The sequence below is a fragment of the Poromitra crassiceps genome (genome assembly GCF_964638095.1).
Source record: "Poromitra crassiceps genome assembly, chromosome: 1".
In the NCBI taxonomy this organism is placed as follows: domain Eukaryota; kingdom Metazoa; phylum Chordata; class Actinopteri; order Beryciformes; family Melamphaidae; genus Poromitra; species Poromitra crassiceps.
In genome coordinates this window covers 12,138,486-12,155,337 of record NC_139623.1, presented here as the reverse complement: position 1 = coordinate 12,155,337, position 16,852 = coordinate 12,138,486, and the positions used below count along the sequence as shown (strand labels likewise).

Below are 16,852 nucleotides of genomic sequence, written 5' to 3'. Positions count from 1 at the left end.
TTACACTGTGTGCCATGTGCACAAGACGTGTATTCAGCAGTATAGAACACTTACACTGTGTGCCATGTGCACAAGACGTGTATTCAGCAGTATAGATCACTTACACTGTGTGCCATGTGCACGAGACGTGTATTCAGCAGTATAGAAACACTTACACTGTGTGCCATGTGCACGAGACGTGTATTCAGCAGTATAGAACACTTACACTGTGTGCCATGTGCACGAGACGTGTATTCAGCAGTATAGATCACTTACACTGTGTGCCATGTGCACGAGACGTGTATTCAGCACTATAGATCACTTACACTGTGTGCCATGTGCACAAGACGTGTATTCAGCAGTATAGATCACTTACACTGTGTGCCATGTGCACGAGATGTGTATTCAGCACTATAGATCACTTACACTGTGTGCCATGTGCACAAGATGTGTATTCAGCAGTATAGAGCACTTACACTGTGTGCCATGTGCACGAGACGTGTATTCAGCAGTATAGAGCACTTACACTGTGTGCCATGTGCATGAGACGTGTATTCAGCAGTATAGAGCACTTACACTGTGTGCCATGTGCATGAGACGTGTATTCAGCACTATAGATCACTTACACTGTGTGCCATGTGCACGAGACGTGTATTCAGCAGTATAGATCACTTACACTGTGTGCCATGTGCACGAGACGTGTATTCAGCAGTATAGAACACTTACACTGTGTGCCATGTGCACGAGACGTGTATTCAGCAGTATAGAACACTTACACTGTGTGCCATGTGCATGAGACGTGTATTCAGCAGTATAGAGCACTTACACTGTGTGCCATGTGCACGAGACGTGTATTCAGCAGTATAGAACACTTACACTGTGTGCCATGTGCATGAGACGTGTATTCAGCAGTATAGAACACTTACACTGTGTGCCATGTGCACAAGACGTGTATTCAGCAGTATAGAACACTTACACTGTGTGCCATGTGCACGAGACGTGTATTCAGCAGTATAGATCACTTACACTGTGTGCCATGTGCACGAGACGTGTATTCAGCAGTATAGATCACTTACACTGTGTGCCATGTGCACGAGACGTGTATTCAGCAGTATAGATCACTTACACTGTGTGCCATGTGCATGAGACATGTATTCAGCAGTATAGATCACTTACACTGTGTGCCATGTGCATGAGACATGTATTCAGCAGTATAGAGCACTTACACTGTGTGCCATGTGCATGAGACGTGTATTCAGCAGTATAGATCACTTACACTGTGTGCCATGTGCACGAGACGTGTATTCAGCAGTATAGATCACTTACACTGTGTGCCATGTGCATGAGACATGTATTCAGCAGTATAGATCACTTACACTGTGTGCCATGTGCACAAGACGTGTATTCAGCAGTATAGAGCACTTACACTGTGTGCCATGTGCACGAGACGTGTATTCAGCAGTATAGATCACTTACACTGTGTGCCATGTGCACGAGACGTGTATTCAGCAGTATAGATCACTTACACTGTGTGCCATGTGCACGAGACGTGTATTCAGCAGTATAGAACACTTACACTGTGTGCCATGTGCACGAGACGTGTATTCAGCAGTATAGATCACTTACACTGTGTGCCATGTGCACGAGACGTGTATTCAGCAGTATAGAACACTTACACTGTGTGCCATGTGCACGAGACGTGTATTCAGCAGTATAGAGCACTTACACTGTGTGCCATGTGCACAAGACGTGTATTCAGCAGTATAGATCACTTACACTGTGTGCCATGTGCACAAGACGTGTATTCAGCAGTATAGATCACTTACACTGTGTGCCATGTGCATGAGACGTGTATTCAGCAGTATAGATCACTTACACTGTGTGCCATGTGCATGAGACGTGTATTCAGCAGTATAGAACACTTACACTGTGTGCCATGTGCACAAGACGTGTATTCAGCAGTATAGAACACTTACACTGTGTGCCATGTGCACAAGACGTGTATTCAGCAGTATAGATCACTTACACTGTGTGCCATGTGCACGAGACGTGTATTCAGCACTATAGATCACTTACACTGTGTGCCATGTGCACAAGACGTGTATTCAGCAGTATAGAAACACTTACACTGTGTGCCATGTGCACGAGACGTGTATTCAGCCCTATAGATCACTTACACTGTGTGCCATGTGCACGAGACGTGTATTCAGCCCTATAGATCACTTACACTGTGTGCCATGTGCACGAGATGTGTATTCAGCCCTATAGATCACTTACACTGTGTGCCATGTGCACAAGACGTGTATTCAGCAGTATAGATCACTTACACTGTGTGCCATGTGCACGAGACGTGTATTCAGCAGTATAGATCACTTACACTGTGTGCCATGTGCACGAGATGTGTATTCAGCCCTATAGATCACTTACACTGTGTGCCATGTGCACGAGACGTGTATTCAGCAGTATAGATCACTTACACTGTGTGCCATGTGCACGAGACATGTATTTAGCAGTATAGAGCACTATAGCTTTGTGGAAACGTGACAATCTAAATCCTTCTCTTCATCTCCTCCACAGAGTCTGATCATGACACCCATGGTACATCTGCTGCTGCTCCCACTCCTGCTCAGCATTGTGAGTACGCAGCTCAGACAGATCCCACTCTTGTCTGCACATTGCTGCATGTCCATAGTAAATATTCAAATATGTACACCTATTGAGCGGTCTGTGAAACATTCATTGTGAATTAATGATTCATTTTATTCATATAACTGAGGGACATGGGAAGAGCAAATGTGCAGATATATTGGACATTTGGAGCGCTTGACATATACAGATAATAGAAAATAAAATAGAAACAAAATAATGTCAGTGAGAATCTGTGAGATAAGAAATTGGTTTATGTGCAAGGAAACCTTTGGTAACTTATTAAGGTATTACTGAAGGCAAGTGTAAAGTGTGACTAAACTAATTGTTAGTGGCACGCTGTAGACTTTGCTCTCCTGTCCTGTAGTGGATTATATTATAAGAATTTCCTCACTTGTACGTATGGTTCAATAAATAACCAGCCTACCTAAACTGGCTATCCGTGTCTGCCTTCATTCATCTGTACAGAGGGGGTAAAGGTGGGCCTGAGTTTGATGGGTATAGTTTGACCCTTGCCTGTACTGTATTTGATGACCCTTGACTTCTGTGTCTGTGTTCTGACAGGCTGGGGGGAGGGGTCTGGAGGACAAGAAGGGCCCATTAGAGAACACGGTTCTGGACGTACCAGAGGAGACTCCAGTGCCCTTTCCTATCTATCAGGTAATACAACGGATCTGTGGTCAAAATCCACTATGTCAAATGGATCATCCAGAGATGTGATTTCTCTTTCTTGCTTCAGGTTTTCTGGATGCACAACAGTCTCAAAACACTGTAAATCAGATAATCAATTTTTTTTGTGGTTACAACTGTTTGTCCCTCTCTAGTTCCAGTCATCCCATCCAGGTGTGAATGGGTTCAGGCTCAATGGAGGAGGAGAAGCCATTATGATCTCTGATGATGGATGGCTCTACTTGGAGCAGCCTCTGAACTGGGCCCAAAATGACCGTTATCTTGTTGAGGTAAGCTGGTCATCACCTACTACACACACTCTCACACAGGCACACACGCACGTGCACGCACACACGCACACGCACACGCGCACATGCACACACACACACACACACACACACACACACACACACACACACACACACACACACACACACACACACACACGCACACACACAATAACATTAAGTTGCTACAGTATGTGTGATTTCTCCCGTTTGTGTGTGTGTGTGTGTGTGTGTGTGTGTGTGTGTGTGTGTGTGTGTGTGTGTGTGTGTGTGTGTGTGTGTGTGTGACCATATCCAGGTGGAGGCGTTGGTAGACAGTGAAGTAGTGGAGGGCCCAGTTTCTGTGACCATAAATGTGCTAGATGTCAACAACCACCCTCCATCCTTCAACCAGACCGACTATGCTGCTTTGGTTAGAGAAAACAGTCCTGCAGGTATGTGTGTGTGTGTGTGTGTGTGTGTGTGTGTGTGTGTGTGTGTGTGTGTGTGTGTGTGTGTGTGTGTGTGTGTGTGTGTGTGTGTGTGTGTGCATGCATGTGTGTGAGTGTGCTTGTTAAAGTATTTAATTTTGTACGCTTATAATATAAGCGTACAAAATTAAATACAGCAATTATGTGACAACAAATGTCTGTGTATGTTCTACCTAAATAAGGGGGGGAAGGAAACCAGTACCACGAATAAAAACATACACAATAGAGAGTACTGCACGAATGAGTCCAGAAGACGGATGCTACCAGGAAGTACAGGGACTTCTGGGTAAGCCTACCAGGAGGTGCAGGGACTTCTGGGTAAGCCTACCAGGAAGTGCAGGGACTTCTGGGTAAGCCTACAAAAATAGACCATCCCTGTGGTACTCTATGGCTGTGGAACAGTAAATATATATGCCTATACTTTAGGCATCGTGTTTTGAGTAGGTACATCCTTCGACATGCCGAAATCATGGCCTGTTGGGGCATCTGGGTAGTGTAGTAGAGGTATGAGAGGGGGTAGGATCATGGCCATGTTATGGTCGTCTTATTTTTCTGTACTGTTACAGTATGGGCAGGTGACGTGATTGTATTCTAAGGGTTTCCAGTGTTGCATCTGGCTTCAGACTTTTCTGTTGACCTTTCTACCCAGCCCAACATCTCATGCTGACATAACATCAGCCCAACTTTTGCTCCAGGTGTCCCATTTACCCGGGTGTTTGCGTCGGACCTGGACGACCCCAAATCTCCCAACGCTCATCTGAGCCACAGCCTGGTCAACCAGATCCCCAACAGACACAACACACTCCTCTTCCAGATCAACCCTGTCACTGGAGAGATATCTACAACAGAAGAAGGTAAGACACACACGCGTCGCCTGCACACACACGTGCACATACACGCACACACACGCACACACACACACACGCACACACACACACGCACGCAGCTCGATCAGTGTGCGGACCTTCTCTCTTTTCACAAAGTCTATAATCTGTCCATATCTGCTTATAATTACTGTAAACCCAGAAGATACAGCTCAGCTCTTGTGCGACACTGATTGACACTGATTGGTGGCAGATTGACTAAATGTGTCGCATGATGATCACTGATTACTTTGTCTGTGTCTGTGCGTGATGATGGTTACTGATGACTTTGTCTCTGTGCGTGCACGAGTGTGCTTGTGTGTACGTTTATATACCAGAGCTGAATGTGTTTTCTGAATGATTAGGCCCTTCTGAGAGCAGATATATTGTCCATATATAAACATATCTATGTCATGTGATGTGTGGCAGCATGGCTGACGGCGTGTGTATGTGTTCTTTAACAGGCCAACAGATGCTGAAGGCCAGGGAGGGCATCCAGTACGGCAGGGGAGAGGATCACAGTAGTGAGGCTCTGAAGAGGAAGTTCCAAGAGTACTGCTCTCCCACAGAGGACATGCCCTATGAACACAACCCCTTCTACACCTGTGTGGAGAGAGCAGGTGTGTGTGTGTGTGTGTGTGTGTGTGTGCGTGTGTGTGTGTGTGTGTGTGTGTGTGTCTGTGTAGCGTGACACCTGAGTGTGTGTTTATTTAGATGCATGCATATTTTTTGAGTCTTACAATTTGTGATGAGTCAAAGGACCTGTTTGTAGTTTGTATTTTCTGTTTCAAAGCTTGACCACATGATGAAAAGGAGAGAGGGATGCTGTCTAGATAGAAACATATAGAGAAGATTTTAAAGTGACTGAACGTGACTACACAGTAAGGCGTTAGTAGGGCATTTGGGTAGCGTAGAGGTAAAATCACTCACCTACCACAGCGGAGACCTGGTTCAATTCCCAGCAGTGGTACTTCCGGCTTGGTGAGATGATCCTACTACAGACACAATTGGCCCTGTCTGTGGGTGGGAAGCCGGTGGGGTATGAGTCCTGGTCACTGCACTAGCACCTCCTCTGGTTGGTCTGGCCTGTTCGGCCTACGTCCTGCTGGTGAAACCCCTCCCTGTCAGGTCAAAAGAACCATCTGGCAACTCCACAGCGCATGTATCGGAGGAAGCAAGTGCTAGTCTACGGCTCTCCCCAGATCAGTAGAGGGGGTGGAGCAATGACCGGGACAGCAGGAGGAAGTGTGTACAATTTGGCAGAAAATGGGAGAAAAATGAGGGTGGGGGGGCTCATGGCCTGTTATGGTAAAAGTGATTCCCCTCCCCTTATATTTCTGTACTGTTACACTTTGGGGGGGGGGGGGGGGGTAGTTAGCAGGGCGTTGTTTTGACCAGTCCGGTTGGAGCCAGTGGTCAGTCAGTCTCTGATTTCTACGGCAATATAAAGTTCACCTTTTTATTTTGTTGGTGCTTGGTACTCGTGCTCATACCGCAAATGGAACCTGTGTCTTCCTCTGTGGTGGCAGAGATGCGTCGCAGGAACGTGGACCCCCTGGAGGACCCAGACTTCACCTTGATCGTGCGCGTGCAGGACCTGGGCGGAGCCTCTGGGAATGCACTGAGCGGAAACACCAGGGTGAACATTGTTGTGCAACAGAACCTGTGGTTCAACCCTGGACCGATCACTGTCAAAGAGCATTTTGCCACAACCTACCCCATGGTCATCACTAAGGTGTGGCGGCACGCACGCACGTGACACAACACTGCACAAAACTCACGAATGTAGACCAACACATAGGGCATGTTCAGACTGCAGGCAAATCCGATTTGTTGCTAAAGTCATTACCTTGATTGGTTTCCCAAATCTGATTTGGGAGAATGTCCGCACTGCCACAAATCTGATTTGGGCAAGTGTTCAAGTCGAATCTGTGTGTCCAGACACAACCAGCCTAGCTGCATGGGTTGCTATGGTAACGACATAGGCGTCAGTAAACAACTAGCTCTGAACTGCTTTCCAACGCAGAAGCACAAGAAATGACCATCATCTCTCGCCATCCAAACAATCGCGCTCCTGAAAGACAGAATTGCTCTCAGCGATACTCGCCCTGTATAATGTAACCGAGCGAGGCAGGCGCCAGGTTTATTTTCCGAGGCACACATAGCATCGAGTATACCCACTGAACACAACTAGTGTTTATAGTCTTCAAAATAAAAGAATACTCTGTCCTGTCCTGTACTGTGTACCACTGAACATACAGAGCCTCCAGACATGAGGCAACTAAATGAATTCCATGAAATCCTTACATGAATGTTTAAAAAAAATCACAGTGCTGAACTCCTCGACATTTGGCAGTGCAGCAGCTTCAGCCTGGGAAAGACATTATTTTGAAAGTTATGACCAGAAGTGGGGTATTTAACTCTGGCTGGCTTGACACGCTCAAAATAAATGTCAATAAAGAAGAAACTACACATTATTTCCTATTTTCAGTGAGTAAATGTTTGTTTCTATCTATGAAGTAGCTCAATTATGATTGAAGTTTGCTAGGTGCGCTGTGTTTCTGCCAGTCTGATTTTCAAGTCGGATCTGTGTGTCCAGACCTAAACAGCCTATCTGCATGGGTTGCTATGGTAACGACGTGGGCGTCAGTAAATACGTACGTTGGTGACGTGGTTTTCCTGCGCAGAAGCATTTGATGACGAGTTACGAGTGACGTTCAAATCAGATTTGGTGGATCTGCGTGTCCGCACTGAAGTCACTCGAAAGCAGATTGGAAACTACCTCCATATGTGGTTTGGTACAAGTGACACAAATGAGACTTGAAGCGTCCAGACTCATAAAACCAGTCTGGATAAAGTAATTAATAGGTCACTAAAGTTCACAAATCAGATTTGGCCTCCTAGTCTGAACATGGCGTTAAAGTTCCAAAATCGGATTTGGCCTGCCAGTCTGAACGGGGCCTTAGTCTCTACAGTCATGTCTAGTAATCAAACCCCCTCCCCATCTCCCCCTCACCCTGTGAATCCAGGTCCAGTCTAACGATCACAGCGCCCTCTACAGGTTAGTGCAGAAAGAGCGAGAGCTGAAATTCCCCTTCAGCATCACGGAGGATGGAGATATTCAGCTGACAGGGGAACTGGACAGAGAAGAGAAGGACATGGTAAACAACACACACACACACACACACACACACACACACACACACACACACACACACACACACACACACACACACACACACACACACACACACACACACACACACACACACACACACACACACACACACACACACACACACACACACACACACACACACACACACACACACACACACAGGAAGTCCAAGGCAACACACTCATCAATTCATAGTATTCCCATGATGTCACAAGCATTTTCCTACCATATGGCGCTACAATACACACAGCTCATTGGCTGTCATTTCACTTGATTGTAATCACCTGTTAATTGATTACAATCGCCTGTTATTTCCCTACCAAGATGACCGTGTGGTGATGTAACAGTACTGTAATCAATACTGCCGTTTGCTCAGGACCCCTTGTCGTCACTTTTTAACATGCAGGGTACCCCTTTTGCGTCGTTTTTCAACACCACCGGATGCGCCTTTCTTGTCATTTTTCAACGCCACGACACCGTAACCAAGAACTCGTGTTACAGTTATGGTTAGGCAACTAAAACAACTTGGTTAAGTGTGAAAACATCTTTTCCGCCAAGAAACTCCGCTGTTGCATACTCCTGTTCATGTTTAATTGTTGTTTATTTCTGCAATAACTGAACTGAATAACTGGCTGTTTAACCCGATGAACATTGACGTTACTGCTCGAGCCAGGGGGCCATGGGGGCAGCCATTACTGTTTTATCTGCAGCGTTCCTGATTGGCCGGTTACACGATGTCAACTATGAGGCAGGTCCCTGATTGGCCCGTCCGCGTTTCTCAAATTCTGAAAATGCCCTCCCCGGGGAGGAGGCCAGACGGTCTCGCAGAACGAAACACAAATGTGAGTTCATGTGACCGGATGGTTTACCAGGCTAGGGTTAAATAACAAAAAATGATAATTGTGACTTCCGGTTGAAATGTACACTATGAACACGCTGGGACGTCTCCCTTGTCCAAGGCAAATGTTTATCATTGTCCTGTGGTGTTGATTTCAGACGTGGGATTTCTATGGCAGTCTCTTGGACTACCTTGTTCATCGAAAAATGATGCAAAAGGGGTATCCCGTCCTGACCGAATGTCAGTATGATGACTTGGGAGTGAGAACAGGTTTGCCAAGGACCTTTCTCTTTGGTCTTGGTTTTGCCTGGCTAAAAACACCCGTGTCTCTTTCAGTACATCCTGGTGGTATTTGCGGAGGATCACCTTGGTAATCAGGTGGATGCACCCATGGAGATTCAAGTGGTGGTGGAGGATGTGAATGACAACCCACCTGTGTGCGAGCAGGAGGAGAGTGTGTTTGAGGTGCAGGAGAACGAACCTGTCGGTAAGATATGCGTGGATGTCAGTGTATTCATATATGCATTACATGAAATGTGCTTGCAGGATCGCCAGTACACTGCCTTCTCTATTGTCTCATTGAGCCAAACTATTTCTTTGACTCTTGCTAATAACTTTCCTCTCATCCTTGGTTCTGCTATTTCCTGTCTGATCTGATTTCTTTGTTCTCTTCTTGTCGTTCCAGGCAGTCCGATAGGACAGCTGCTGGCCCATGACGATGATGACCCCGGGACGACCAACGCTCTTCTCACTTACAGCATCCTGTCCCAGCATCCAGCCACCTCCAACACCTTCTTTATCGATGGTGCTTCTGGACACATTCAGAGCGGAAACATGCTGCAGAGAAGAGATGCTGCAGAGTACCACCTCACCGTCAAAGTCAGCGACCCAGGTAACACCCAACACAAGCTGCAACACATTGATACAAGTACAAATAATACAATCATCAAAGTGATTGTTGCTTCTGTCTCACAGCCTTCAGCATAGAGTGTAAAGTCCGCATCAAGGTCATTGACATCAACAACGAGCTGCCGTTGTTTGAGAAGAATGATGTGAGTACCGTAACCACCCGATGCGTATAGAAGCTGCCGTCATCTTGGATGCTGGTTTGCTGATACTGTATCTAATTGTTTCTGTGCTTTCCTGTGTGTGTGTGTGTGTGTGTGTGTGTGTGTGTGTGTGTGTGTGTGTGTGTGTGTGTGTGTGTGTGCGCGTGTGCGTGTGCGTGTGCGTGTGCGTGTGCGTGTGTGTGAATGTAGTACGGGAGTCACACTCTCGCAGAGGACACGCCCGTGGGACACACCGTGCTGACGCTGAAAGCAACCGATGCTGACGACCCAGGCAGCGGCAGCTCCCTCATCGAGTTTCACATCTCTGCCGGTAATGATGACGGAGTGTTTGCCATCGAAACAGACGGCCACGGTGAGGGCAGACTGGTTGTGGTCAAGGTATGGGACCCCCCCCCCCCCCCCACACACACACACACACACACACACACCACCCCCAACACACAACACACACACACCCCACACACACACACACACACACACACCACCCCCAACACACACACACACACACACACACACACACACACACACACACACACACACACACACCACACACACACACACACACACACCACCCCCAACACACACACACACACACACACACACACACACACACACACGCACGCACGCACGCACGCACACACACACACACACACACACACACACACACACACACACACACACACAAAGATGGTTTCATACAACCCAGACTCTTCTATCCTGAAATCGGCAAGCATTTCTACATTTCAAAAACTTGTTGAACTGATCTCACTTTGTGGGGTGTGAAACTCCCCGGAGGCACAAGTGCTGCCTATGTAAGATACATATCATACAAATGTTAGGAATCAGACAAACTATGACTTCTAAGTTCAGTTAAGTTATCCTGTATTTATCCCTATGGGGAAATTCATCCTCTGCATTTGACCCATCCTCTACTAGGAACCTTCCTAGAACTAGGAGCAGTGGGCAGCCGCAGTGCAGTGCCCCGGGGACCAACTCTAGTACTTTTTGCCAGTGCCTTGGTCAGGAGCACTGACAGGAGTATTAACCCTAACATACATGTCTTTGATGGTGGGAGGAAACCGGAGCACCCGGAGGAAACGCACACGAACACGGGGAGAACATGCAAACTCCACACAGAAAGGACCTGGGACGGACTGGGGTTCGAACCCGGGGCCTTCTTGCCGTGAGGCAACAGTGCTAACCACTGAGCCACCACTGAGTCCAAAGATAGATAGAAGGTTCTGCTGTGACCTTCAACATACTATGTTTCTCTAGCTCTTAGCCTGCTCTAACTGGCCTGCCTCTCTCCTAACAGCCTCTGGACTTTGAGTCCTCTCCGTCCCACCAACTCAAGATTGACGCTCGTAACCCAGAGCCCCTGATGAAAGGTCTGGACTACGGCAGTGAATCCTCTGCCATGGTTTCCTTATCCGTCACTGACGTGGATGAAGCCCCAGAGTTCAGCCTGGCCGCCCTTTATGTGACAGTGCCTGAGAACATCAGTGTGGGAGCATCGCTGCTCACGGTCGAAGCCAAGGACCCAGAGGGCAAAGAGATTGGGTACACACGCGCCAACTGTTGCTTATAATCGGGATCAGAACTGATTTACTTTGCCAAGTACAATGTGCGTACAAGTCATGTGACATGGTAACAGGTGGTGCTGACACAGTATAAGAGAGATACAATATAGAGCATACAATATCAGGACCATTGGCTAAATTGGTAACAGTACTACTTCCAACTATTTAGTTGTTTTCTTTTACTCAGCTCATCGTCGCTGCTACACAATATGCACCATCGATCCTGTGTTGACAACTTTTAGCTCCGCGGACACAAATTCTGTTTCCGTTATACCATGGACGATTTCTGATGTCTGCTCAATTTTTTTGCGTGGGTTTGTGAGTCATTTCCTTTTGTGTTGTGCAGTTTCAAGATGGAGGGAGATACCCGTGGCTGGCTGCTGATCGATGCTGCCACAGGAGAGATCAAGACCAAAGCCAAGCTGGACAGAGAAATAGTGGAGCTTTTTGAAGTCACCGTCACTGTCTTTGAGAAGGGTGAGATAATACCGGCACACACATTTCCTGAACGTATCATAGCCTATCAGACTGTTACATTTGTATTGTTATTAATCATTGAATAGTTTTTTTTAAAGTTCATAATCATATTGCTGTTCAGTGCTCTTCAAAGCCACAGAGCAGTAACTACACGAGTTAGTAGTGAAACCAAGAGAAATTCTGTTGTTCAATTGTAACTGTAGGTGTGTGACCTTTGACTTTTAAAACGCACAAAAGTTACTGCTGTTTGCCTTCATACGCGCAGTCTAATCACAGCAGCTTTTCATCCTCTCTGATTTCCCTCTATAGCCAATCCAGAGATGTCTTCAGAGCGAGTTGTGTCTGTGAGGTTGGTGGACGTGAACGACAACATCCCCCAGCTGACAGAGACCCAGGCCTTCATCTGTGTGAAGAAGCCCCAGCCTGTGATCATTCGCGCCAGCGACGCAGACAGCGCCCCCTTCTCTCAGCCCTTCACCTTTACCTTGGCCGACGGCAAGAAATCCCCCAACTGGGACCTGCGCACTATCGATGGTACGCCAACATGTCATAATCCACAAGCTGATGTGTTGCACCTAAACCTTTTACATTCAGATTGTTAGAGTCCTCATTTGTCACTTTGTGGGTGTTGTGCAGCTACATCAGCCAAACTGATCCTCAAGAAAAAACCAACCGAAGACAAAACCTTCCTGGTCCCCATTACTGTGAAAGACAACACAGGCATGGGCGTCACACAAAAGTTGGAGGGTGAGTGACTAGTTACTTTGAATCTGTCATCTGTCTATATCTTGTTTCTGATGTGTGTTTAATGATGTTTCTGATGCATGCATGTTGAATGCATGTGTGTCGCTCTCTACTCTGCGAACATCAGTGAGAGTATGTAACTGCACAGAGCTGGGATACTGCTACTTCGCGCCGGGCGTACACGCCTTCAAGTATGGAATGGGAGCCACCATCGGGATCCTGGCTGGAGTCATCGGATTTGTCGGTGAGTCTGACAAACCTCTTGAAGGCAACTTTATCCCCTCCCCCCCTCAATGCCATTATTGCTGATGAAAAGTCTAAACCCACCGATGGATTTGCCACAGTCAGAGGCTTCTACTGTCTGTTCTGTGCACTGATGAAAAGGTGAAAATAGTCCCCATTAAAGTAGCTGCGTGACGTAATGTTTGGAAAACTGTAATACACGTTATTCAACATGATGATGTAATACAGTACATTAGTCAAGTCAGCAGTATGTCTCTGTGAGCTGTTTTCATGTGTTTTTGAAAACAGCCTACTATGATTTCTGGGAAGTAAGGTGTGTAGGTACAATACCTTCAGCCGTCCTGAAGCCTACAGTTCCCTATATAAAGGACTACAACTGTTTCCTGTGGTAAAACCCCCCAGAACACCCCAAGCCATGCCCTGATAGGGCGTCCAGGTAGTGTAGTGGTAGATTCCCTGCTTGCCAACACAAGGGTCGCAGGTTCACGCCCCTGTGTTACCTCCGGCTTGGTCGGGCATCCATACAGGCACAATTGGCTGTGTCTGCAGGTGGGAAGCCGGAATGAGGGTATGTGTCTTGGTCACTGCACTAGCGCCTCCTCTGGTCGGTCAGGGCAACTTTTCGGGGCAGAAGGGAACTGGTGGGAATAGCGTGATCCTCCCACGTGCTACATCCTGCCAGTGAATCTCCCCGCTGTCAGGTGAAAAGAAGCGACTGGCAACTGCACATGTATCGGAAGCATGTGTGTGTCTACGGCTCTCCCCAGATTGGCAGAGGGAGTGGGGCAGTAGGGGGGATTGACCAAGTACAATTGGCGAGAAAATGGGGGGGAAATCAGGAGAGAAAAAAAGGTGCCCTGATAGACAGCTGAGTGCTGCCATGCTGTGCTGTTTCTCTCTCTTCCCCTGTAAACCCTGTGGGGCTAAACTCTCTTCTCTGCTGTTTACCTTTCAACCCTTAGTTCAATGACCAATATTATTCATTTAGTGTTAACTAAAGGTGTATTCTTGTATTTTAATTGAGATTAAGTATTAATTCAATAAGTATTAATTTAAATAATAATGATTCGTTAGTTGATATTTCAAATTGATGGTTAACTTTATCAGACCGATATGAGACTGATTATATTATATTATATTATATAGTTTTATAGTCATATTCCTTACATAAATAGTAGTACATTCTCTACAACGCATACATGCAGACGCACAGACAGTAGTATACGGTATATATATATATATATATATATATATACATATATATATATATATATATATATATATATATATTAGATTATTTTTGGGGCATTTTGCCTTTATTTAGATAGGATAGTAGGCAGACAGGAAAGGTGGGGAGAGAGAAAGGGGATGGCATGCGGCAAAGGACTTCGGGTCGGATTCGAACCTGAGTCGGCTGCGCGAAGGACCGAGCCTCCGTCATACGCGTTCTACCAGGTGAGTCACGAAGGTAGTAGCTTCTGACTGCTAAATACATCAGTGGGTTTCTACTTTTTCAGTGGCAATAAGGTGATAGACTTGAGAGCGACACTAGGGCAAAACTAAATTGTTGTTATCCTTTCAATCGTGAAGCCTTACCCTCAGGGCCGCCGCACCCTATACGCAGAGTACGCAGACTGCGTAGGGCATCATGTGACTGAGGGCACCAAAAAAAAAAAAAAAAAAAAAATTGGTGCCCTCAGTCAGGCCACTCACTGAACAGCAGGCCAGGCACCGCCTACTGGTTTACTAGTGGTTTTATTACTTTATTCAGGGTTAAAGTGGGTGCATCTCATTGTAAAATTGGAGTCGGCCCAAATTGGGCTTCAAACGGCCCAAATTGGGCTTCAAACAGCCCAAATCTTTCGCCGCCGCCCTTCGGACGCCGGCACGCACGTCGGCCCGTATCAGCCTGGCCTGCTTGGTATCTAATGCCCGGCCTGAATTATGATCCCAGTCTGCCCCTGCTTGCATGTACAGTTTAACAATCGCTTGTTTGCTGACATGTACAGTAATTCTAACAATTGTTTGTTTGCCACATGTAATGTAATGTGAGATACACTAGTATCGTTCATAATTAATGATTTTGCAGTCTTTCGTTTGACAGTTATTGAAATCTTTGCCGGGGGGAGGGGGGGGGCACCACAAAACAATTACGCTTAGGGCACCCAAATGGCCAGCAGCGGCCCTGCTTACCCTACTTGGGAACACATACACTACAACAGTGTCATCATTCTAGTTTCAGAATCAGAAACAGAATCAGAAAGACTAATGATCCCCGGGGGGAAATTGGGACAGGTTACAGCAGCTCGCACTCAGAACACACATAGCATAAAACAGTAGTAAAATGCAATAAAGTAAGCAAAAATAAAGTAGAGTAAGTAGAGTAAAGTATAATAAAGTAGAATGTACATTACGTATTGGTGGTGTTGACTGCATCCACTCTCACAGTGGTTGCGTTTTGCCATTACCTTTGTTGTCAGTGTTGCCTGCTGTAGTTGACTTCTGTTCCCTCTCTCTTGGCTCAGTTCTGGTCTTCGCCATATACGTCAATCGCATAAAGAAGAACAACAAGAAGAAAGCCTCGGCTGAAGAGGCAGACGGCATGCTGTCTTAGACCCTAAACACACACACACACACACACACACACACAAACACACACACACCAGGCCCGGCTCCAGACCCAAGTTACAGAGGGGGCCTGCCCCTAGCTTGGGGGGGGCAAGCTACCCAAGGGGGGTCCGGGGGGATTCTCCCCCGGAAGAAGATTTTGTACATTTTAAAGTAAAATTCGTCAACCTGGTGCATTTGAGAGCAAAATGAAGAGGCTAAATCTATGAAGAACTACACACATCTCTAATGTGTTGTGACTTTACAAATAATTAGACCTAAACAATTAATATTAAGTGTATTTACACATTGTGCACAAATTGCATTCATTGTGACAAATTTACAATAGTTAATATCCAGCCAGAATCATTGCAAATGGATGTTCAAAGTGACAGTTAGCAATAGCATTCAGTTAATCAATGCCTAATGACAGCCAGATTCCGTTTTAAACTTTAAAACAGAAAAACGGAAAAACGTTTTTAGCAAAAAAAAAAAAAAAAAAAAAAAAAATTGAATGGGGGGGCCAGTTTGTTGAATGGGGGGGCCCGGCCCGGTCAGGCCCGCCCCTAACGCCGGGCCTGACACACACACACACACACACACACACACACACACACACACACACACACACACACACACACACACACACACACACACACACACACACACACACACACACACACTTTAGTGTATTTTATTTTATTTGCAAGGGAGGGGTGGGTTAATTGGTCGTATGCAAACTTATTATAGTATCTGGTCTCATCCCAATCATGCATTTTTGCAGCCGAATGACTTAATTTATTAAAATTGGACACCTGGACTCAGGTCGTTTCATTGTTTCATTAATTTCATGATCTCATTTGATTGGATTTGTTTTCAGCCCAGAGTTTGTTTTGCTATTTGTCCTCTGCTTTTATTTGCCTGATGAGCTGTTGTTTGATGTGCTGTTATATGAATGAAACTGGTCCTTCACAGCTAACTGTAGCCCACAGTGCTATCTGTGTGATGACGACGGGGGGAATGAATGAATGGTGCTGTCAGCAGAGATGGGGACTTGAGGCTTGGTGACTTGGACTGGACACTTTAAATATTAAATACAAAATACTGTGTAATAATAATGTTCAAGTTGTCAAGTGTCTGTGTCAAGTGATCCGGTATGTGAGTGCAAGCTGTCATGATTGAATGACTGGCTGCAGGGCCG

At 46.2% G+C, this 16,852-nt stretch overlaps 1 protein-coding gene across 1 annotated transcript; it reads left to right on the top strand.

Annotated features, from left to right (window-relative positions):
- Window positions 1-2,565: 2,565 nt before the first annotated feature.
- On the top strand, window positions 2,566-15,658 carry cdh17 (cadherin 17, LI cadherin (liver-intestine); the record flags this gene model as incomplete). The annotated part of the gene is made up of 18 exons (XM_083649415.1): window positions 2,566-2,613; window positions 3,190-3,285; window positions 3,450-3,584; window positions 3,880-4,015; window positions 4,747-4,905; window positions 5,379-5,534; window positions 6,444-6,649; window positions 7,944-8,075; window positions 9,267-9,417; window positions 9,616-9,822; window positions 9,906-9,982; window positions 10,190-10,378; window positions 11,316-11,560; window positions 11,927-12,057; window positions 12,367-12,591; window positions 12,694-12,804; window positions 12,929-13,045; window positions 15,570-15,658. 18 exons carry the CDS (start codon window positions 2,566-2,568, stop codon window positions 15,656-15,658), a joined length of 2,610 nt encoding a protein of 869 aa, XP_083505541.1.
- Between the last annotated feature and the right edge of the window lie 1,194 nt (window positions 15,659-16,852).